The 24,759-nt window shown below is 37.9% G+C and overlaps 1 protein-coding gene across 5 annotated transcripts in view; it reads left to right on the top strand.

The window, feature by feature from the left end:
* Nucleotides 1-24,759, top strand: part of XPO4 (exportin 4) — a 119,649-nt gene that overhangs the window by 50,067 nt on the left and 44,823 nt on the right. For 4 of the 5 annotated variants that reach the window (XM_045444239.1, XM_045444263.1, XM_045444250.1 and 1 more), the window contains 3 exons: nt 1,131-1,247; nt 1,990-2,143; nt 23,755-23,867. In XM_045444239.1, the coding sequence (XP_045300195.1) occupies nt 1,131-1,247; nt 1,990-2,143; nt 23,755-23,867 (384 nt within the window). Of the gene's footprint in view, nt 1-1,130; nt 1,248-1,989; nt 2,169-2,576; nt 2,590-23,754; nt 23,868-24,759 lie in introns of all 5 variants that reach the window. The other variant, XM_045444247.1, reaches the window with a different exon arrangement.

The raw sequence follows: 24,759 nt of genomic DNA, 5'->3' as shown, positions 1-24,759 counted from the left end.
GTCTATACCCGAGATTCCCGAGGGAATTTGCATCTATTCTCTATTATTAAGCTTCCCTAGTGTGAAAAAGTCTAAAAACTGCTTGAATGTATGAGCTAGTGTGCCACCCATAAATATTAGTTATACAGACATGCATGTTTATTTTAGTTGAGATAAAGAGGCAGATAGGAATTTAATTCTTTTTACAGTTTTTAGAGGAAAGTCTCAGACATGTACAAAAATAGACATAGAGTATATTGGTCATCCATATAATCATCCTTCATTCAGCGTTAGCAAATGTCAACTCATGCCATTAGGAATTTAATTTTATGTATATTTGCTAAGATTTGCCAAGATAAGCATCTGTAAGGTCAAGGTACTGACATCAGAAGCATTTCTGAACAAAGATGTTGCAGTTGGTGGGCGGGTAGAACTGTGTTCAGCTGTTGTATAAGCTCGCATAAATAGTATCATCTTGACTTTAATCTTTCGGTTGTTCAGAGGTAGTGTGCATATTTCTGTTTAACCCCTGGAAACTTGCCAAAATAATTTGTATCCTCTCCATCCCTGGCACCTTGACTCTAAATCTAAATAGTCTATGAATAAAAGCAACAAGTTGATATTAGGAGCCTGTTGGATAGAGCCATTAAGAACGACCGTCTTCAGTTTTCATTTAAAAAACTTTTGTGAACTATTCCATTTAATGTTCTGGGTGCTATAAAATCTGTTGCATTTTTCATCTATGCACTTTATAGACATGAGAACATAGACAGACCTGGATTCAAATCTCAGCTGGCCTTAATTACTTACCTCTCCAAATCTTACTTGTTCAACTGTAAATGGGGATATGGATTGTTGTGTGAAGTGAATGAAGTGATACATTCAACATTGATAATCTAGAAATGTCATTTGCACTCTATGATTGAATACATGTATGTCCCGAGTTCAAGTCATAGATGGATTTGTATTAACTGAAGTTGATTACTAGGCTACTTAGAAAGAAGAGCTATCTTTACTTTGTAATGTCTAGTTTTCTGACTGGTAGGTGTAAGATCTAAAGATAGAAAATGTTCTTTAAACAAACGCTGTATTGAAGCAAAACATTGGGAGAAAATAATGCCTTACAGTTGTTTCTTATCAAATAATTACAGCAAACTTTGGCCTGTTCTATTCTAACTGCACTATTGAGCGAATTCTCAAGTTCAAGTAAAACTAGCAACATTGGACTCAGTATGGAATTCCATGGCAACTGCAAAAGAGTTTTTCAGGTATTGGTATTTTTGTTTTTACGTTTTATTAGATTGTTAACACAGTCTTTTCCTAATGGAGTAAGAACACTTATTTTGTCTAGTTGAGTGATGGCCTCTACTTGAAGATTTGTGTTGCAATTTCATAGTATTTAGTAAAGGATAAAGGATGGGATAGGATAGAGACTTGGTGCATATAGCTAACAATTTAAGATTTCTTGTTAATTCTAGTCTTTAAACAAAACAAAAAGGAAATACCACTCCAGACATCCTTAGTTAGATTAGTTACGCTATTCTTACTGCGTTTAGATACAACTAATTCAATTGGTAGGACTCTGCTGGCCTTAAAATAGGCCTGGCAGAATGCCAACGAGGGCCATGTAGTTAAAATGTTATTGCAGATGGTGTGGGCTCTTTGTCTCATATGTATTGTTTGGCTCTGAAGTAAAGTTATGTGAAGGCATTGGCTTAAATCCGAGGGCTCTGCACCAAAGCAACTGACCCCCTCCAGCTCTGTAGTAGCTGTCAAAGACTCGACTTCTCGAGCATTTGTATTAAGTAGATGCGTTCCGACCGGTGTCACTGGAAAGCATACCGTGCTATAAATTATGAGCAGGCCTAAAAATGGAAAATTTTCTTAAGGAGGTAGTGGTTTCCATCGGAAATTTTAGGGGTTTTGTTTGTTTTGTTTTATGGTTCTTAAATGGGAATACATTTTGAATAAGCTTTTGATCGAAAAATACGTGTGATTTATTTATTACAGGAAGAAGACCTTCGTCAGATCTTCATGCTAACAGTTGAAGTTCTTCAGGAATTCAGCAGGCGGGAAAACCTCAATGCTCAGATGTCTTCGGTATTTCAGCGTTACCTTGCCCTCGCCAATCAAGTCTTGAGCTGGAACTTTCTTCCTCCAAATTATATCCTTTTAACAACTGAATTGTGGTGATTTTCATAGATTACTTAATTATGGCTAAAAACGTTTTATCTTTGCAGGTTTGTAAAGCACATTGTTGAAAGAAAATATGCTTTTTTTAGAAATGGAATTTAATTTTTTTCTTTTTATAATATACAATGTAGTGGACGACTTACAAGATTTAAAATTTCACTCACAACTTTATAGAAAAGAGTTCAATAAATGAAAGCATTTAGTGGATAGTGGGGCTGTTGCTAACTAAGGAATACCAGTGTTTCTTAGGAAGGAAAAGGAAAAAGGTGGGAAGTGCATTTCTATCAAGAAACTGAATCATTTTCTCTGTGTAACATGTAATTACGTTGGATTTTTTTGGCTGACCTTAAAGACTAATTTTTCATGCTCTAATTTGATTTTTATGGTTGACGATATTGTTCAAGTGTGGATAACAAGGTGAGTAATACGGTTATTCTTTGGTGACCTTTTTTAAAATAAAAATCTCAAACTTTTATTTCTAGCTAATTATTAGTAATATAAAATAAGTTTAAGTGAGTTACATTGTAGGTACATATATCTGCTTTTTAAAAAATCAGTTATTGAAGTAGAGAAATTTGTCTTTTATAAAGCAGGTTCTTAGTTTAAGGTTTATGATTTGCTTTCTAGAACATTTACTGCCTGTTGATAGATTGAAAGCAATACTATCTAGTGTCTCTTAATTTTTTCATAGCTGAATCAGACAAATTCTTAGCTGATGTTAGGCAGATTACTTAAAGTCTCTGAGTCTCAGTTATTCCAAATATAAAATGGGGATATGGATAGTTAAGTGAATTTAATGTAGTAATACATTTGAAACTCTCAGGAGTTAGCTAGTATTTATTGAGCTTGTAATAGCTTCTTTGAATAAAGAAGTTCATCAGCTAGCTGTCTGCATTATGCTCTTTTTTTCTTGATCTGATATATAGGAAATCTAATCTGTTGTATGTGTCTTTAATCAGTCTCCTCCTGGGGACCTGGATGAGGAGGAGAGGGAATCTGTTTAGGAGAAAAAAGACGATAAGCAAACAGGAAATACGTATTCAGCCGTATCAGAGATTTAGGATGAGACCCCTCTTTCTCCCAACAGAGCCGAGGGTTGTTACATTCACAAATGTTTTTGGCTGGTAAAATTTTAAATTTTAAAGGGGTCAGGTAGGGTGAAGTACAGTGTTTTCTTCCATTTTCAAGTTAATACATTCATGTAGTAGAAAACTAACTATGTGTTGTATATAGGGTGTTGAGTCTGTGACTTAGACCCTGAGTTCTCCAGTTTTCTTTCCCCGAGGCAGTCCTAGTGAGCTGCTGCTTTATGGGGCAGAGCTCACAGTGACGGTAATTACGTTCCCTTTTTATCCTTGCTCTTTAATCACTTTTCTACAAGTAATTTATTTTATGTCTTCAGTATATTCTTTTTGGGGTTGTTAAAAGGCACATATTTTAAGTTTGCTTTTTTAAAAATTTCCCCTTTGAGTGTTGCAGTGTAAGTTTTGCTCCAGTTTTTGTTAGTAAGAAAAGGAAAGATGTTGAAAAACTTAGAGACAGATTTAAAAAGTAACAGACCATATGGAGCTATCAAAACATTAATTATAAATGTAGGGAAAATCAACAAAAGTTACACTGCATATATTGGAGCCAATTTTAAAGTCTCTGCTTTAGGGGGAAACGTAGTTGGCTGAAGAGTGACTGTTTTGTAGAGGGAAACAGTGCTCTGGGAGTTTGGAAACAAAGTTTGTCTAAAGATACACACACATAAAATATTTTTATAAAGTATTTAGATAAAGCTTTGGAAAACCTGTCATCTGAAAATAATAAGCACAGCTACAGTGTTCCCGAAGGAAATAATTCCTCGTTTAAAGAAAAGTAAGTCTTCATCTCGACCTTTGGATATTCTACTTCGTGACTTACAAATGAATTCTTTCGTGAGCGTAGTTCGCAAAGTCGCCATTTGTCGGCTCCCTAGTCCTTCCTTTAAGTGTAGGAGAAGGAGCATGGCAGTGGAGTTAAACTAAGCTACATTTTCAGTGCTAATTAAGCAGAATCAGTTTCATGGAGTCCGATTCTGATATAATTTCTAATTTGGGGAATTTCTTGGTGATCTATTCAGTCAGTGGGGAGGGAATTGGATATTAAGCTTTGTACCGTTAAGAGGGCCTCTAGAACAAGTTTAACCTAGTTATATGTAGTCAGTGGATGGCTTTTTAGAAATGATTTATCTTTAAGGTAGATGAGTAGCAAGTGGACCTTGTGAAGTATGTATCTTGTAGCATATATATATATTAAAAAAAATTTTTTTTAATGTTTATTTTTGAAGGAAAGAGAGACAGAGCATGAGTGGGGGGAGGGCAGAGAGAGAGGGAGACGCAGAATCTGAGGCAGCCTCCAGGCTTCACGCTGTCAGCACAGAGCCTGATGTGGGGCTCGAATTCACGGACCGTGAGATCATGACCTGAGCTGAAGTTGGATGCTTAACAAACCGAGCCACCCAGGTGCCCCTGTATCAAATATATTTGATCATTTGCAATGATACATGTTAAATGAGGCTGTATTAAGTTGTCAGTATCAATCCTTCTTCATAATTTTTTATGATTTGCTTCTCTTTTGCATCTTTTTATTTTGATGTAATTCTAAACATTCGGAGATAACTAAGAGCAATTCAAAGAATTGCTGTATGCCCTACTACCAAGATTCACCAGTTGAAAACATTTTGTCCCTTTCTTTTTCTCTCTTTCTGTCTCTGCATATACATAATTTTTTGTTGTAAAGATATGCCACATTTTTTATTTATCCATTGATCAACTTATTGACGGGTGGTTTCAGTTCTTTGGTTACTGTGAATAATGCTGCTGCTGTGAGCATTCATCGTAAGTTTATGTTTGGACTTATATTTTCGTTTCTGTGAGATACACCTAGGAGTAGAATTGCTGGTCATGTGGAAACTCTGTGTTTAGCCTTTTGAGGAGTTGCCAAGCTGTTTTCTGGAGTGGCTGTACCATTTTACATTCCCACCAGCAGTATATGAGTGTTCCAGATTCTCTACATCCTGGCTAAGACTTCGTAATCTGTGTGTCCATGGCCATCCTGTTTCGTACGAAGCAGGATCTCATTGCGTTTTGATTTGCATTACCCTGATGATTAATTTATTAAACATTTTATGTAGGTATAGGCCATTGTTTATCTTCTTTGGAAAACTGCTATTCAGATCCTTTGTCTATACTTTAATTGGTTTGTCTGTTTAAAATTGAGTTGTAATAGTTCTTTTATATTCTGGATACAAGTCTCTTAAATACACGATTTTCACGTATTTCCTCCATTTCTGTGAGTCGCATTTTACTTTTTTATGTTGTCCTTTGAAACACAGAAAATTTGCATTTTGATGATGTCCAATTTATTTATTTTTTCATTTGTTGTCATATCTCAGAAATCATTGCTTTATCCAAGGTCATGAAAATTTATGCCTGTGTTTTCTTCTAAGACTGGCTTCTTACATATAAGCTCTTATATTGAAGACTTTGATCCGTTTTGGGTTAAGTTTTGTGTGTGATGTGAGATAGTGGTCCAGCTTTATTCTTTTGCATGTGGATATCAGGTATCCCAACAGATGTTTGACCATTGATTAGAAAGGCAGAAGAGGTGGGATGCGGGGAGGAGGGGGGATCAGTTAGTTAAGCGTCCCACTTTGGCTCAGGGTTTGATCTCACAGTTCATGAGTTTGAGCCCTGCGTCAGGCTCTGCTCACAGCTTAGAGCCTGGAGCCTGCTTTGGATTCTGTGTCTCCCTCTCTCTGCCCCTCCCCTGCTCATGCTCTGTCTTTCTTGCTCTCAAAAATAAATAAAACATTTAATAAATAAATAAATAAATAAATAAATCTAGAAGAGGCTGGGGAAGTAGGAAGTACCTGATATATGTCATGGTGGTGAATGATTACTGTGTCTGTTAATGTGTAATTTAGTTGCCCTAACATCAGTTTTTAATTTGGAATACCAAAAGAATTGATAGGAGAAATTATTCATATGAATAAATGATCTATAGGGTTAGATATGCATGCTCAGCCTACCAATTTTGTATTTAGTAGGTATTACATAAATATTTGTTGATAAATGAAAGGACATGCTTATAACCTGAAATATATATTAGGTTGTTTGGGAGGAAATTTTGAGTAATTGACTGCTGAAGCTTTTGGAAATTTCTTACAGAGAAATGTGTAAATTATGACCTAAAAATGTTATTGTGAAGCCAGTGGACACTGACTCAACAGTGGAGCTAAGATGTGCAGAGAGATATTAATGGAAAGGATACGCGGATTGAATATTGAGATATTTATTAGTATTTAAGACTGTTCGTCCTGTCATAATTAATTTGCAGTGATCTTGGGTCAAGATTAATGTGCACACAGGGTTTCGCTAAAGAAATCCTAACTCTACAGCAGGGGTTCTCAGTTGGGGTGATTTTGCATACTTGGGACACTTGGCCATGTCTGGAGACATATTTGGTTATCACAACTAGGGGAGTGCTACTTAGGCAACTGGTGAGTAGAAGCCGGGGGTATTACTAGACACCCTAGAATGCACAGGACAGCTCCCACGAGAAGCAGTTACTGTGCCCAAAAGGTCAATAGTGACCCATACAAAAACTTTTATGTGAATGTACTTAGCAGTATTATTTATAATGGGCAACAAGTGGAAGTGACCCAAGTAGCCATCAACTGATGAATGGATAAATGTGGTTTACTCACATAGCAGAATATTATTCATCAATAAAAAGGAAGGCTGGTACTGATACATGCAACAAAATGGATACACCTTGGAAACATCATACATCTTAAGTGAAAGAATTCATTCACAAAAGACTGCATGTTGTAGAATTCCATTCGTAGGAAATGTTCAGAGTAGGCAGGTCTGTGGAGACAGACAGATGAGTAGTTACCTAGGGCCAGGAGGTTGGAGGAAGTAGGAGATGATGGCTTAAGTGCATAGAGCTCCATTTTGGAGATGAAAGTGTTCTAAAATTATATCATGGTGACGGTCGTATAACTTGAAAAACCGTTGAGTTGTACAGTCAATGAGTAAATTGTGTAGTATGTGAATGAAGTCTCAAGTCTTTAAAAATATCAGTCATGTCAAGGGTTAGAAATCGTGCCATAAAGGGGCGCCTGGGTGGCGCAGTCGGTTAAGCGTCCGACTTCAGCCAGGTCGCGATCTCGCGGTCCGTGAGTTCGAGCCCCGTGTCGGCTCTGGGCTGATGGCTCAGAGCCTGGAGCCTGTTTCTGATTCTGTGTCTCCCTCTCTCTCTGCCCCTCCCCCGTTCATGCTCTGTTTCTCTCTGTCCTAAAAATAAATAAACGTTAAAAAAAAAAAAAAGAAATCGTGCCATACGGATCAACTGCCTGTTGTCAGGGTAAGTTATAGAGGGAGATTAAGGGTGAGGATAAAGTTTTGGGAGATATTCCTGTTACGGAGCCACTGAAGTAAAGGGAGTGAGAAAGATCAAAGAGAAGCAGAGAAGATCAGTGGTAGAATCTTTGGCTCCAACAGTAGTAAGAACCAGGAAGAAGCAAAAGAGATTGAGCAGGGCAGTGGGCAGTTTAGATAAGCAGAGGGATAACCAGGTGAGTAGTCTGGGAAGCAAAGATACGTGGGCGTTTCAAAAAATAAAGGTAAGGGGCGCCTGGGTGGCGCAGTCGGTTGAGCGTCCGACTTCAGCCAGGTCACGATCTCGCGGTCCGTGAGTTCGAGCCCCGCATCAGGCTCTGGGCTGATGGCTCAGAGCCTGGAGCCTGTTTCAGATTCTGTGTCTCCCTCTCTCTGCCCCTCCCCCGTTCATGCTCTGTCTCTCTCTGTCCCAAAAATAAATAAACGTTGAAAAAAAAAAATAATAAAATAAAAAAATAAAGGTAATAGACATACTCTGATACTGACAGGGAAGACGTAGATTGGGTATCAGGACATAGATAGTCATGTGAAGAGCTGTTTATGCATTGCGCAAAAGCCATTTCAGTGAATGAGTAGTGACTGGTCATTGATGAGGTAGAAAGTATAGATATTCCATAGACCATGAACTGTGAGGAATGGAATGAGGATTTGAGACACTTAAACCTTTGGTTTGGGTTTGTACTTTGTACTTTGGAGAGATGAACCTATTTATTGCCCAAGGGAAAGAAATCAGAATTGAAGCAAGAAAATGCGATCTTACACTTACTAGATAAGCCAATGATGTGGATTTTTAGATAGCCTAGGATGCAGTTCAGGTAGTGAGGAAGATAGTAAGCTTTAGGATGCATGGCATGCCTGCCACCATGACCCAAGTTTCTTAGCTCTCAAATGCTGTTTTGATCAGCTTTGTCCAGGTTTGTTCAAAAGTAGGGAGCAAAGTGGTAGACATCAGTATCTGATAGAGTCAAAAAAAAATTTTTTTTAATGTTTATTTATTTTTGAGATAATGTGAGAGAGTGTAAGCAACAGAGGGCAGACAGAGGGAGACACAGAATCTGAAGTGGGCTCCAGGCTCCGAGCTGTCAGCCCAGAGCCCGACGCGGGGCTCCAACTCACGAACTGTGAGATCATGACCTGAGCCGAAGTCGGACACTTAACCGACTGAGCCCCTCAGGCACCCCACTGATAGAGTTTTTAAGTGTGTGTGTGTGTGTGTGTGTGTGTGTCTGTGTGTGTGTGTGTGTCTGTGTGTGTGTGTGTGTGTGTGTGTGTGTGTCTGTGTGTCTGTGTGTGTGAGAGAGAGGGAGAGAGAGGATGTATAAAGCCATTACGAAGTTTCTTCTTCAATTCTTTTTTTTAGTTCTTCCCCAAACTGTTCTCTATTTATACTGGTATTATACACTTTAAAAGGAAAGTCGATCTGTAAAGTCATTAACCAGTGTATGAAGTAGCTGTATTATCCTTCCAGGTATATTTCTGCTTTACAAGAAACATATCCAGGAGGAACCAGCCAGAAGAATTTCTGACTTCAGGCCATTAGAAGGAAAGGTTATGTCGAGAGTAGTCCTTCAATCTTAGGTTACAATTGATTATGCTAAATTATGTGTTCACTATACTATAATATTTTGAAAAATATTTTGTAGTTGAACTTTGAACTTGGTAGTTCTTGTATCTGTTTTCTTGCCCGTGATATCCCCCTAATGACTTGCAGTTATTATCCCATTATTCATACTGTAGTTACATATAACTACCAGAGACAGTAGGGCCTTTGGCTGTAGGAGACAGTTAACAAAACTGATTTTTGATGTCAACCTGCAGGTGGTTGGAGAGTGAACAAGAGGATGCCCACTAAGTTCTTTGCTTTTGCATGAACAGGGCTCTGCAGTTTTATTTTCTCTTCGTGAGCCCATGGATTTTTCACTTACTACTTTATGTAGTTTGAATCCATACAGGAGCAGGGAGGAATGGATTGAGCAGTAGAAAAAAGTCTCCCCAAGAGGAAGCTGAACTTTTTAACTCTCTTAATTGCTTAGGAATTTAAGGCCACAGGCAACTTAACAGTCGAACCCTGTGTGCCAAGAGCAGTGTCTTTTGGTGCCCCTTTGGCTCAGTAAGTTAGATCATTTATGTAGGTGTCTGTTGGGCAGATCTGACTTAATTCCTTTAAATGCAGGATTTCTCATTAGAAAATGACTTTCTTTAAAATTACTTAATTATTTATAAAGGAATCCATTGAGTTCTTAATTCCGTGAACTGTCTAGGTTATCAGTTCAATAAATTCTTAATGAATGCCGCTACTTACGTGGTAATCCTGTGCTCTGAAGTATCGAGCTTAAGATTGTAGTATTTGCAGAATGATATTGATGGGAAGATGGTAAAAGAGCTAGCCACTAAATCCATGTTTTTCCCATGTGTTAGGTTTGAGTGAGTAGTGAATACTCCAGAAATTACAATTGTATATAGGGTTTTTGTTTATTAATATCTACAGTAAATTCTTGAAGGCCTTTCTGTGCATTTTAATTTTGATGGCAGGGTTTTTTCATTGGTTTTAGAAAGCTGTGGTTCAGAGAGAGCATTAAGACCATGTGGGTTTAATCTTTTTATCGGTTAAGTAAACTGCTTTTGCCATGGGTAGAGCTGTACTGTCTACCCTGATCATTTGTCTTTTAGCAGATTTGACCATTATTTGCACTGGGAAAAAAAGTGTTTGTGCGAATCTGTTACCAGTTAATGCAAAGTCACTGTTCCACTGACAGTGGGCTGATAGGGTGATCTTTATATATGAAGATTACACAGCCACCCACCCTAGACAGTTCTGGTGGATATAACCAGTGATTAATATTAGTATTGTGATTCTGCAGCTCAGCCTTGAATCGGATTTTTAAGTTGCTTGTTAGAGGGAATTAGGCCTTTTCTCTCTCTTCACATCTGTTTTGATGGCTAATCCTACACTAGGATAGGTAAGTAACCAACATATTGGAATGGAATGCAAAAAAGAGCTAGATAACCTTTGAAAGTTCTCTGCCCTAACCACCAAAACATTTATCCACATCTAAATGTGTAGCATTAACTGTATGAAAGTAATGGAAATGTAATCTAATTGGGGTAAACATGATATACTATAGTCTTTTGCATTTTTAATCTTAGGCACGTGTGCGCGCTCTCTCTCTCTCTTTTTAACATTTATTTATTTTTGAGAGACAGAGTGTGAGAGGGGAAGGTACAGAGAGAGGGAGACAGAGAATCCGAAGCAGGCTCCAGGCTCTGAGCTGTCAACACAGAGCCTGACTTGGGGATTGAACCCATGAACCATGAGATCATGACCTGAGCCGAAGTCAGACACTTAACCCACTGAGCCACCAAGGAGCCCCCAGGCTCTCTATTTTTTAATCCACTGAGGATAGTAAATATTCCTCATTATATATCAATTTCCTTCACAAAAAAGAAGGAAGTGGGGAATTGTCATATATGGAAGACTTTAACATTTTAAACCCATGTTTATAAGTCATCTAAAATGTCTACTTGGTACATTATGTCTTGTGGTTTCATTAAAAGTATTCTTGGGGCACCAAGAATAGAACATGTGACTTTTTTTTTTCCTTAAAAAAAAAAAAAAGGTTTTTTTAAAATGTTTGTTTATTTTTGAGAGAGGCAGACAGAGAGATAGAGTGCTAGCAGGGTAGGTGCAGAGACAGGGAGACACAGAATCCGAAGCAGGCTCCAGACTCCGAGTTGTCAGCACAGAGCCTGATGCAGGGCTTGAACCCACAAACTGCAAGATCATGACCTGAGCCGAAGTCAGAAGCTCAACTGACTGAGCCACACAGGTGCCCCCATGTGACTCTTGATCTTGGGATCGTGGGTTAAAGCCCCACATTGGGTGTAGAGATTACTTAAAAATAAAATCATTAAAAAAACAAAGTCCTACAACTGTATTCTTAATTGAGGATTCATATTTAAAAACTTAAGTTTGGGGCACCTGGGTGGCTCAGTCGGTTAAGCGGCTGACTTCGGCTCAGGTCACGATCTCCCGGTCTGTGAGTTCGAGCCCCGCATCGGGCTCTGTGCTGACAGCTCAGAGCCTGGAGCCTGTTTCAGATTCTGTGTCTCCCTCTCTCTGACCCTCCCCCGTTCATGCTCTGTCTCTCTCTGTCTCAAAAATAAATAAACGTTAAAAAAAATTTTTTTTAAAGAAAATTAAAAAAAAAAAACTTAAGTTTGGAATTTTTTTAAAAAAGATACATGTGGACATAGCATAAATTTTGAGACCTAAGATATATTGTTTTTTTAAAGGCATTGTGATATAATTCACATACCATACAAGTCATACATTTAAAATGTACAGTTAAGTGTTTTCTTTAAAGTTTACTCAGAGTTGTGCAACCATCACCACCATTGATATAGGGAATATTTATCACTCCAATAAGAAACCCCATAGCATACCCTTTAACATTCCCACCCTGCATTCCCACTCACCTCCACTCCCTTTTAATAGCAACTGCTAATCCACATTCTGTCTCTATAGATAATTCTTATTCTGGATGTTTTATTTAAATGGAACCATACAGGGGTGCCTGGGTGGCTCGGTCTAATGTTAAGCATCTGACCTCAACTCAGGTCATGATCTTGAAGTTCATGGGTTTGAGCCCCACGTCAGGCTCTGTGCTGATGGCTCAGAACCTGGAGCCTGCTTCGGATTCCGTGTCTCTCTTTCTCTCTGTCCCTCCCCTGATCACGTGTTCGCTCTCGCGCGCGCTCTCTCTCTCTCTCTCTCTCTCTCTCATTCTCTCAAAAATAAATAAAACATTAAATAAATAAATAAATAAATAAATGGAACCATACAATACGTGGGTTTTTTGTCAGTTTTATGTGGCATGTTTTTGAGGTTTATTCATGTTGTAGCATGTGTCAGTATTCCATTCCTTTTTATTGCCAAGTAATATTCCACTGTGTGCATAGTACTGTGTTTTATTTCTCTGTTCATCTGATCAGTCGATGGTCATTTGAGTTCTTTCCATTGTTTTAAAATAATTTTCCGTACAGAATGCTGCTGCTGGGAACATCTTTTTCCATACTCGATGTATGTTTCCACTTCTCTTGGGTGTATATGCAGGAGTGGAATTGCTAGGTCATATGATAACTGTTTTTAACATTTTGAGGAACTATCAGACTGTTTTCCACAATACCTACACTACTTTTGCATTAACATTGTAGTATATGAGTATTCCATTTTGTCTGCACCCTTACCAACATTTGTTTCTGTTTTTTTGTTTATAACCATCTTGTTTCATACAAAGTGGTATCTTGTTGTGGCTAAGAATTGCCTTACCCTATTGATAAATGCTATTGAGCATCATTTCATTTGGTTTTTTTTTTTTTTTGGTCATTTGTGTATCTTTAAAGAAATATCTGTTCAGATCCTTTGTTCATTTTTAAATTGAGTTAGTATTTTTTTTAATCTTTGAGTTGTAAGAGTATATATTATTAAAATCTAAAGTAAGTCTCCTATTTTGTTGGTTGTCTTTTTTACTTTATTGGTAATGGCCTTTGAAACATAGAAATTTTTTAATTTTGATGATGTCTGATTTATCTGTTTTTCTTTTGTTGTTTCTGCTTTTGGATATATTTGTGAGACTGCTCTGTATATAACTTAAGGTCAGAAAGATTTTTTTTAATTTTAATTTTATTTTTTTTAATTTATATTCAAATTAGCATATAGTGCAACAATGATTTCAGGAGTAGATTACTTAATTCCCCTTACCCATTTAGCCCATCCCCCTCCCCGCCCACTCCCTCCAGTGACCCTGTTTGCTCTTCATATTTATGAGTCTCTTTTGTTTTGTTCCCCTCCCTGTTTTGATATTATTTTTGTTTCCCTTCCCATATGTTCATCTGTTCTGTCTCTTCTTGACATCTGTTAAGTCCTCATATGAGTGAAGTCATATGATTTTTGCCTTTCTCTGACTAATTTCACTTAGCATAATACCCTCCAGTTCCATCCACGTAGTTGCAAATGTCAAGATTTCATTCTTTTTGAGTGCCGAGTAATACTCCATCGTGTGTATGTATGTATGTGTGTATATATATTATATACGTACAGTATACTATATATATTATATGTATGTACATACACATATATATTTTATATATATTTACATATATACACACACACACGCGCACACACACACACACACACACACACACACACACACACCACATCTTCTTTATCCATTCATCCATCGATGGACATTTGGGCTCTTTCCATACTTTGACTATTGTCGATAGTGCTGCTATAAACACGGGGGTGCCTGTGTCCCTTCGAAACAGCACACCTGTATCCCTTGGGTAAATACCTAGTAGTGCAATTGCTGGGTCGTAGAGTAGTTCGACTTTCAGCTTTTTGAGGAACCTCCATACTGTTCTCCAGAGCGGCTGCACCAGCTTGTATTCCCAAGAGAGATTTTTTTTTAATAGACTTTTGAAGAGGAATTTTAGTTTCATAGCACTATTGAGCAGAAGGTGCAGAGATTTCCCGTATCCTTCTTTCCCCCTAAGTTTTAGCAGTAATGGCTCCACATGCATTTGCAGGTTTTTGTGTGAACAAAAATTTTCAGCTCCTTTATGTAAATACCCAGGAGCACAATTGCTGGATTGCTTGGTAAGAGTATGTTTAGTTTTATCCGAAACTGCCAAACTGACCTCAAAAGTGGCTGCACGGTTCTGCACTCCCACCAGCAAGGAATGAGTGTGCCTTCAGCCGCACATCCTTGTAAGCATTTGGTGTTGTCTGTTCTAGATTTTGGCCAAAGGGGTAGGTTGTACTGGTATCTTACTGTTGTTTTAATTTGCATATATCCCTGGTGACCACGACGTGGAGCATATTTCCACGTGCTTACTGCCATCTGTATATCTTTGGTGACGTGTCTGGTAAGGTCTGGCCCGTTTTTCCAACCAGGCTGTTTTTCTTATTGTTGAACTTTAAAGGTTTTTGTGGGTTTGGGATAGTGTAATAGTCTTTTACCAGAAATATCTTTTGCAAATATATTCGACTAATCTGTGGCTTACTGTCTTATTCTGTTAACATTTCCTTCACAGAGCAGAAGTTTTTAATTTTAATGAAGTTCATCCTACCATTTTTTTCTGTCCTGGATCGTGACTTTGGTATTGTATCTAAAAGGTCATTGTCAAGTCATTGTTCGTCTAGATTTTCTCCTATATTCTAGGAGTTTTAGTTTTGTGTTTTACATTTCGGTCTGTGATGCGTTTTGAGTAAATTTTTGTAAAGGGTGTAAGGTTTGTGTCTAAATTTGCTTTTGTTTTTTTGGGTTTTTTTGCATTAAAGGTCCAGTTGTTCAAACATTATTTGTTGAAAAGACTGTCTTTACCCCATTGTATTACCTTTGCCCCTTTATTAAAGATTATTTGACTATATTTATGTGGGTCTGTTTCTAATCTCTTTATCTGTTCCATATATCTATTTGTCCATTCTTTTTCCAATACCACACTGTCTTAATTACTGTAGCTTTATAGTAAGTTGGATTGTGTCAATCCTCTGACTTTGTCCTTGTCCTTTATTTTTAGAATGCAGGAGCAAGGGAGAAGGGAGTTGGAGAGAGAGAGAGAGAGAGAGAGAGAGAGAGAGAGAGAGAGAGAGAATGTGAATCTCAAGCACACTTGGCATAGAACCCAATGTGGGGCTCGATCCCGTGACCCTGGGATCATGACCTGATCTGAAATTAAGAGTTAGGATGCTCAACCAACTGAGCCACCCAGGCGCCCTAACTTTATTCTTGTTCTTAAGGTCACAAAGGTTTAATCTTATATTTTCTTCTAAGAGTTTTATGGTTTTTTAGCCCATACAGTTAGGTCAGTCATACATTAGGTCTGTCATCATTTTAAGTTAGTTTTTGTATATGGTGAAAGGTGAAGATCCAGTTTCATTTTTTTGGTGAATATCCTGTTGTTCCTGTATCATTTGTTGAAAAAAAGTATTTTCCAGTTGTAAATGTGACGGTATGTTTCTGGCTCCTTATTTCTCTTCCGTTGGTCTTTATGTCTGTTACTGTGCCACTGCCACAGTGTCTTGATTATTATAGCTTTGTAGTAAGTTTTGAAATCAGGAAGTGTGAGTCCTCTAACTTTATTCTTTTTTTGAAGATTATTTTATCTTCTCTGTGTCCCTTGCATTTCCATATGAAATTTAGGATCAGTTTATCAATTTCTGCAGGAAAAGCAGCTGGGATTTTGATATAGGTATTGTGCTAAATCTGTAGATGAATTTTGGGAGTATTGTCATGTTAACATTGTTAAATTTTCTGGTCCATGAACATGGGATATCTTTCCGTTTATTTAGACCTTTAACTTCTTCCAACAATATTTTATAGTTTTTGGAGTAGAACGTTTGGAATTCTTTTGTCAACTTCATTCATGTATATTTTATTCTTTTTAATTCAATTATAAATGGAGTTGATTTTAAAATTATTTTCATATTCATTGTTAGTACGTAAGAATACAGTTTAAAATTTGTTTCTAATGTTTATTTGTTTATTTTTGAGAGAGAGAGAGAGTGAGCGAGTGAGCAGGGGAAGGGCAAGGAGAGAGGGAGACACAGAATCCGAAGCAGGCTCTAGGCTCTGAGCTGTCAGCACAGAGCCCGAAGCGGGGCTTGAACTCAAGGACCGCAAGATCATGACCTGAGCCGAAGTTGGACATTTAACCACTGAGCCACCCAGGCGCCCCTAGAAATACATTTTTAATGTTAATCTTGTACTATGTGATGTTGCTGAATTTGTTTATTAGCTCAAATATTATGTTTAGTGGATTAAAAATAGTATTATATATACAGTGTCATCTACAAATCCTTATTTTTATTCAGGACTTATTATATTTAGGTTTTACATGTGTAGAAGGTGATTCATGAAAGTGTCCTCCACCCCAGGCTGGTGGAGCAACGTATACTAGGCTCGTGGGTTGTGGTAGATGTCAGAATCACCCCCTGGCCCATTGAGCTGATCATAATTACTCAGCCATTGTGCCCCGATCCCAGTCTGCTGAAGGAAACTGAGACAGAATCCACCTGCTTTTGATTCTGTTGCAGATCACTACTGTCCAAAGAAAGTGTCCCTAGTCCTGTGATCCTCTGTCATGGGGTCATCCCAATTTAAAAACGGGCTCTACAGTCCTGGGTGGTTTGATTTCTGCCTCTTCCTCAAAACTCTTGTTTGCTCATTTGGTGAAGCTGTTCTCCCAGGCCGTTTCCTTTCTGCCATGGCACCTTCTCACATGGGTTTTTCTGCCTGGACCCCTCCCCTTCGCCTGATCACCTCCTAAGTGTGCCGCAGTTGTGCACCTTGAATGGTTTCTTTTGCTGTGGTTTCTCATATGCATGTTATGTGTGATTTTCTCCTCTTGGCTCACTTCTCAGCTGTAAGTTTTCATTTGTAGCTTATTTGAGTAAATCTGTTTACTCATTTAGAAGTTCATGAGAACATGGGTCATGTTTTTTGTTCACTGTGTTGTTTCAGCACCTTGCACAGTCTGGCATGTAGTAATAGATGCTTAACAAATATATGTTATTTAATTATTGAGGTAAGGTGATTTGATTCTGAAGTGTTATTTCAGTTCTGGGATGTTTGTTTTTGCTGCTAAGATTATTTAGCTAGTAGTTCACCTGGTGTCCGTAAATGCTTAAGGGTTTTGGCAATGCTAATCATAAGTGACAGTATCATTTGTAATAAGAATGTTTGGCAGGTATGTTTGGTATGTTGGCTTTAATACTTCTTTTTTTAGTTTGGTTACGCTGCCTTTTATTGAGATTCTATTTTTGTGGATCTGATTTGGTTTTGATAAAAAAAAAATTTCAACTCTGTCTCTTGGGTAAAGCTAACTGGATCATAAAATAGTAATGGGATATAGAAGCCTTCACCTAAATTAGGATTTCCAGTAAAGCCGATGTTACTATTTGCAGGGAAGGCTTGGGAAAACATTCAGGTGAGGTCAGTTCTCCTTTATTTCGAAGGACTTTTGGTTACTTGGACTGAATGCTGTCTTACTAAGCCTGGGCTCATTGGTTCTGTGTTGTGCCAGAAAGAGAAATAACCGTTTTTGTTGTTAGAAGAATTTATAGTGACAGAGGTTAAATATTTAAGAAGAAAAACTTGGCTTCCCTTTGCTTCTGAAGCTTGGTTTTATAAATAAGGTAGCTTAAAAAGAATATGGGAAGATGGAGAAATGAAAGTTTTTATTACTTTTGTAAAATGTTCATTGTTGCCACAGGATCTTCCTATATCATGAAGTATTTATAAGAATAGGCTGTGGGAGGGGCGCCTGGGTGGCGCAGTCGGTTAAGCGTCCGACTTCAGCCAGGTCATGATCTTGCGGTCCGTGAGTTCGAGCCCCGCGTCGGGCTCTGGGCTGATGGCTCAGAGCCTGGAGCCTGTTTCCGATTCTGTGTCTCCCTCTCTCTCTGCCCCTCCCCCGTTCATGCTGTGTCTCTCTCTGTCCCAAAAATAAATAAACGTTGAAAAAAAAAATTAAAAAAAAAAAAAAAGAATAGGCTGTGGGAATTTTCAGACTCTCTGCAGTTGCTTGAGGATGATTCACAGTTACCGTATCACTCATCGACTTTTTACAGTCTGCTACCGCCACAAGACGATACCCTTACTAAAGATGTTAGACCAACAAGAACTTATTTGCATACATAAGGACCCGTGTATTTCCCAAGATGACTTTTCTTCTCTCATGTTAAGATACGTGCTTACTGATAATACCGTTTGTTGTTTCAAGCCTCAAGACTTGTTGCTCGGGACTCCGGTGACTCTCCGTAGCAGGGTGGGATTCGATTCTGTCCTTCTGGCTCTTAGCCTAGTGTGTTTGTCTCTGGTCATATAGTTATAAAATAGGACAGGTGGTACATTTATATGCCTTTGAGTTCTTAGAATTTGCTGAGCTTTCCCGAAGAGAATTTTAGAGCTCGATAGGATCGTTGTGAAGAGAGGGTAGAGAACATAGAGTTAATACTTCACTGTTCTGAGGTGCAGTTGAATTTACATCTGACTACAGCTGATTTTCTAGAGGGTTAAGATAGTGTTGAGCTTAGATGACTGCTTGGGTTTTAGCACTTCAGAATTTGAACCCTTGCGGGCTTCTATTTGGTACAGTGACAGAGACATCATTGTCCTGTAACTCGTGATTTTTGAATCTGGTGAAAGTATGGGAAGGTAAAGTAAGATTAGATGTGGATGACAGATTTTTGAAAAGACATAGGATCATTAAAAGACTGAAAGCAGCTCTCTGTATGGCTGTCTTACTGCACTTTATTTTCTTTGGTTACAAATGAATTATTCTGATACAAAATATAAATTATTGGGGCGCCTGGGTGGCTCAGTCGGTTAAGCGTCCGACTTCGGCTCAGGTCATGATCTCGCGGTTCGTGAGTTCAAGCCAGATTCTGTGTCTCCCTCTCTCTCTCTCTGACCCTCCCCCATTCATGCTCTCTCTCTGTCTCAAAAATAAAAATAAACGTTGAAAAAAAAATTTTTTTTAAATATAAATTACTTGAGTTCAGTATTTATTGTAGATAAATGTTTAAAGCCATAGCCCAAGAAGATTCTTGATTTAGAATCTGATGCAGATTTGGTAAATGATAGCTATTTAACCAGTGTCAATCTGTTGTGACTTATGCGTCTTGTAAAATCTGACAGGTATATAAAATGTATAATGAATGATTAATTAGTAAATAATCATTTCATTGTCAGACTTCTCTTTCATTAGTGACACATTTGGATAAAAAAAGATAAAGCAGTATAATGTTTAGATATTATGACATGTTAATGTAGTGATGTAAATCGAAGCTTTTGAAAAGGAAACTGTTGTTTTTGAAAGAAACTTTTGCTTTACTTAAACTTGACATCATTTTTTAAATTGTTGTCTTAAGAATAGAAATGCTAGATAGATCTCTGAATTTTAGAGGTAGTCTTTGTTTTGTTTTTAAAGTAAGTTGGGGCGCCTGGGTGGCGCAGTCGGTTAAGCGTCCGACTTCAGCCAGGTCACAATCTCGCGGCCCGTGAGTTCGAGCCCCGCATCGGGCTCTGGGCGGATGGCTCAGAGCCTGGAGCCTGTTTCCGATTCTGTGTCTCCCTCTCTCTCTGCCCCTCCCCCGTTCATGCTCTGTCTCTCTCTGTCCCAAAAATAAATAAACGTTGAAAAAAAATTTTTTTTAAGTAAGCTACACTATGAATTATCTGGAGAAGTGATATTTTGGGGTGTCATATATACATATATATATATACACACATATACATACATATACACACACACACACATACATATACACAGAAATAGTGAATTGGCAGTAACAAATTAAAAATTGAAATACCTGAATTTTTTACATTTTGAGTGTACAGATGTGGTCCAGATCTGTATATGACTGTTCTTTTCACACTGTGATGTGCTTCTCACTTTTTTTTTAAGTTGCAAAGTAACACTTGTACATCCATAGTAACAGTATTTCAAGTACTCGGAAGGACCCTCAGAGCCTCTCATTCAAAGGCAAGCACTTCAGCAGCTCACAGCACAGTCTGCCACCTAAAACATGTCTTTCTTGTCTGAATAGCTCTGTTCTTAAAAATTTGCTCCATCCATTATTATGACACTGCTTTGCTTTTGTTTTGTTTTGTTTTCAAGTTTTTATTAAAATGCTTTTGGGAATGGTCACGTGGATACACGTGGTTGTATCTTACTGTACCAACGGGAGTCTATGTGCACTTTTATTATGATGAAATGGTGTTAGTGGCTGTGCCGGGCTGACTTAAAAGAGAAGGTAGTTAAGTTTGCAGTGTTGTAGAGCAATTCTTCAAAGAACAGTTAGGGTAACCTCTTAGCAAAGTGTGTTATAAATGAGCTTTCTAGTAGAAGGCAAATATCATGCCAGAGATAAAAGTCCCGTCTAGGTTTGGAGTTGGAAAACAAAACTCAAATGAAATTTAAGATAACTGGGGGGAAAGGTATTTCCTGACAGGTGTCAGATATTAACCTCACAGATCTCCATGTGCTGTTAGCAAAATGTACGGAATTAACATCATTTAAAGAATACGCTGATTGTCAGCTTTTAGAGCAAATTTGGCCATACATACGAGGCACCAGGAAAAGTATGCTTAAAACAGACCAAGATCAGGGAAGCTGAAACCAGGATTTTTAAAAAATTAAATATTGGGGCGCCTGGGTGGCGCAGTCGGTTAAGCGTCTGACTTCAGCCAGGTCACGATCTCGCGGTCCGTGAGTTCGAGCCCCGCGTCGGGCTCTGGGCTGATGGCTCAGAGCCTGGAGCCTGTTTCCGATTCTGTGTCTCCCTCTCTCTCTCTGCCCCTCCCCCGTTCATGCTCTGTCTCTCTCTGTCCCAAAAATAAATAAATGTTAAAAAAGTTTTAAAAAAAAATTAAATATTTGAAGATTATTTTGAACCCTATGTTTAGGTGAGCAATTGCAATTATGTCCATTTCATACCTGGAAAAAGCCCTCGCTTGAATGTATATCTGTCCATTTTCTCTTAATATAAATCTTTGATATCCAAAAGAATTTATGGAGCATATACATTTTCTAAATCAAGGGTAGAAAAGAGAATTAAACAAGTATCTTGGTTTAGGTTTTGTTTCCTTTTGCAATACTTACTAATCTTTGAAGTTTTCACCTTCCACTCACTGAAGAACAGTGGCCAACCCCTTGTCGACTAGAACTGGCCTAGTTAGGATATGGGAGATTCTTTACCCTCTTGGAATGAGATTTGCCTTATTTCCAAGACTAGCAAACTCTGTAAGTATTGCTCCCTTTACTTCTCCCAGTATTCTCCCTCTGTGCTTAAACTGTCTATGTAGCGTTCTTCGGGGTTATAGATTTGAACTTTCTCTGGCAGTTGACCAGCACCTGAAGTATTTGCCTTTCTTAGAGCAGCTTGCGTTTGCTGGCTGCCTGGGTGGCTGTATTGACAAGAAAATGGGCAAATGGTCTCCTTTGAGACTAACCACTTTACTATGGTTATGTGAATGTGTCTCATATCCCCCTAACTTAAAAAGAAATCTATACCTTATGTAAGCATATAAAGTATTAATAAATTGTTATTTTTCTCGGTGAAAATATTTAGTAAAATTATACACGTGTATTTAGTTTGTTAGATCTGGATATTCAACAAAATAACAATTTGTTACCATTCTAATGTCAGATTGCAAACTCCTAAAAAATTGGAACTGGATCGTCACGATTTTCTTTATGCATCTCTGCTCAACATAGTACTTAGCATAAGTAATAAATATTTTCCATTAATGAACAGTATATATCAAAATCATTACCTTTTTATTAATAAAACGGGACATTGAAATTTAAGGGGAATAAAACTGGAAAAGATGAAGTGAAATTGGTTTTATGAAGCGCAAAGAATTTATTGCCTTACTCGGGTACTTTATTTCCTATGCTCAAGCCTCCTCCTTTTTTTAGGCTCCAGCCTTTTATTGTGGAAAATTTCAAAGATGTACAAAAATAAATATCCAGCTTCAACAGCTTTAAATTCTTGTTTCATCTGTACTCTTCCGTCCTTGGATAATTGTGAAGCAAATCCTAGACATTATGTGGTTTCATCCACGGATATTTCATTTTGTTTCTCTAAAAGATAATCAAGCCTTTGTTCTTAGACATGTTAAATAAAATACGTAGTATTCAGTCTGCATATTCTGAGTGCACAACACACTGTGAATAACGTGAGACCAAAATAGGTGCCTGGTGAGAAAGTGAAATCATTTTAATAACTATTGACACACTAAAGCTTAGCATTTGTGGGCTGATTTTTTTTTTCGTCTTTTCAAAACCCAGGCTTACTCCATTCCCAGTTCTAACAGTTCTTGTGGCTTCCAACCCGTTCCCTGCACCTCCACAAGGTGGCAGATGAAGGAAGAGAAAAGTGAAATTTAAGTGACTCTGACTTGAGTTTCACTTTTATTCATCAGTCAGATGGAGTTGCAGAACGTTTTTGGAGCAGAAATATTTTTTCAGAAACAAGCAAGCAGACTTCTGAAACAATTCGCCGTTTACCCCTTGCTCTACAGAGACAAAATATTAGATATTTCAAAAGAGAGTTAAGTAATAATCTTTTATAAAACAGTTTCCACAGCATTATGACGGTCTTTTAATATTCTCTGTTAATGATTTGGGCTTTAAGGAAAATACAGCATTTGAACTTGTGTCTGATTTTTGGAAGCTGCAGTTTTGGATAACTGTTGGTGAAATTTCTCATTGAGTGATGCAAATGTTGCCTTAGCTGATGTACTTAGCTGGACATTTGTTACCAGTGCAGTGGCATAACTGCTGTGTTTATGCCCAGACAGCTCTCCCTTTCCTTAAAACCTCAGTTTCTACATCAGTGTCATTGAGTGAATTATGTTCGTGCACACTTAGAAATATGTGATGGTTACTGGTTAACTTCTATATGGCGAAGATGCTGTTCTATTTGGGGTACGTTTGATGTTGAAACACTTGAGCACCAGCAAAGTGGCTTTTTAGTCCATGAGCACCTGCAGAGTTGTCTGTAAACTAGGTTATTTGTCTGCAAGTGGTGTTTGCATAATCTAATATGTGGGAGTTTTTCTGCTTCAGCATGCTCTATATTCTTGTTCTTTTTTTTTGTTTCCCAAATAATATATTTCTTGCGGAAATGCTGTTCTTCCAAGTAGTCTATTGTGAGACTCATTTTGTATATGTGGTTTGAGCTGTCTTAAGATATTGGGGGGAAATGGTGGGATAAACATGCAGAAATTGATTTTCCTTTTTTGCTTGTATTTTGACATCTGTTTTACATGCATGTTTTTCCTTCTGTTGCCACCATTAGCATCTCTGATCATCGAAGTTTTTATATCCCTGCAGCATGACACGTAGTTCTGATGAAACTGTTACCTTATATTTCTGTAGAGTTCTTTCTTTTTTTTTTTTTTTTTTAAAGCACTTAATGCCTTTTATTCCTAAGCTTCATGCATGAATTATGTAGCATATGTGAAGAGGCTTAAACTGTTTCCATTACATTCTTTCTGGATGGCTCCTGTTATATTTAGGATATACTTATACTTTAGACAAAGTAAGAATGTTATTGTTGTTGACCTTGACACCAGATAACTGGGCAGACATTATATAGCTATGTTTGAATCTTCACAAAATGTGCTGTTAAAGCCAACAGAGTCCTGGCGGGAGACTCTTCTGGATAGCAGAGTTATGGAGCTGTTTTTCACAGTAAGTCTTGCTTTTCATTTCTGGTGGTGAAGGCCAAGGAAGAGTGCCACTGAAAAGAGTACATGCTTCTGTGTTTGTCCTAAGTAAAACAGGACAGGTTGCTTTTCTCCTTTAAACCCTTCTCTCCTAATCGATACATCTGCTTAAATAGAAATTACAGAGAAATGTTCTTGGTAATTTATAAAAGTGTTATAGAAGTATGAATATCTTGGAGCTGATATTCTCAGAAGACCTTTTTTTTGATCTCAGAAGACCTTTACATTCTTAAAATTTATTGAAGACCCCAAAGAGCTTTTGTTTATGGGGATATAACTACTAATATTTACCACATTAAAATTTCAAACGAAAAACTTTAAAAAATGATTTGTTGATTCATGTAAAAGTAGCAGTGGGAGGGGCATGTGGCTGGCTCAGTCAGTGGAGCATGTGATTCTTGATCTCAGGATTGTGGGTTCAGGCCCCCTGTTGGGTGGGGAGATTACTTAAAATCTTAGAAAAAAAAAATAGTACCCAAACCATCGCATATTAACGTAAATAACATTTTAATGAACAGATAGCTGTGTTTTTGGAAAAAGAAAAGTTTACTGAAGAGTGGCATTGTTTTGTATTTTTGTAAAACTCTCATGTCATGCTTAACTGAAGACTGATTCTCAGATCTGCTTCTACGTCCAGCTGGTTGTAATATTACAGGTCAAGTAACCTGGAGGAAACTCCACTGTACACGTGTGACAGTGTGTTAGTACCAGTGTGGAAACAGTTTTGCCCTTACAACCTGACGTGGTCTTAGCAACGTGTCAGGATCCCTGGGTGACACTTGAAGAACTGCCCTAACAGAGTAGAGTGTACTTTATGTGCTCATTTATCAGTCGTGGGTCAAGGTCGTGTTTTTGAA

This window comes from Leopardus geoffroyi, chromosome A1 (genome assembly GCF_018350155.1).
Source record: "Leopardus geoffroyi isolate Oge1 chromosome A1, O.geoffroyi_Oge1_pat1.0, whole genome shotgun sequence".
Classification (NCBI taxonomy): domain Eukaryota; kingdom Metazoa; phylum Chordata; class Mammalia; order Carnivora; family Felidae; genus Leopardus; species Leopardus geoffroyi.
Note: the sequence above shows the minus strand (reverse complement) of the source record. Positions and strands in the feature narration are given on the sequence as shown.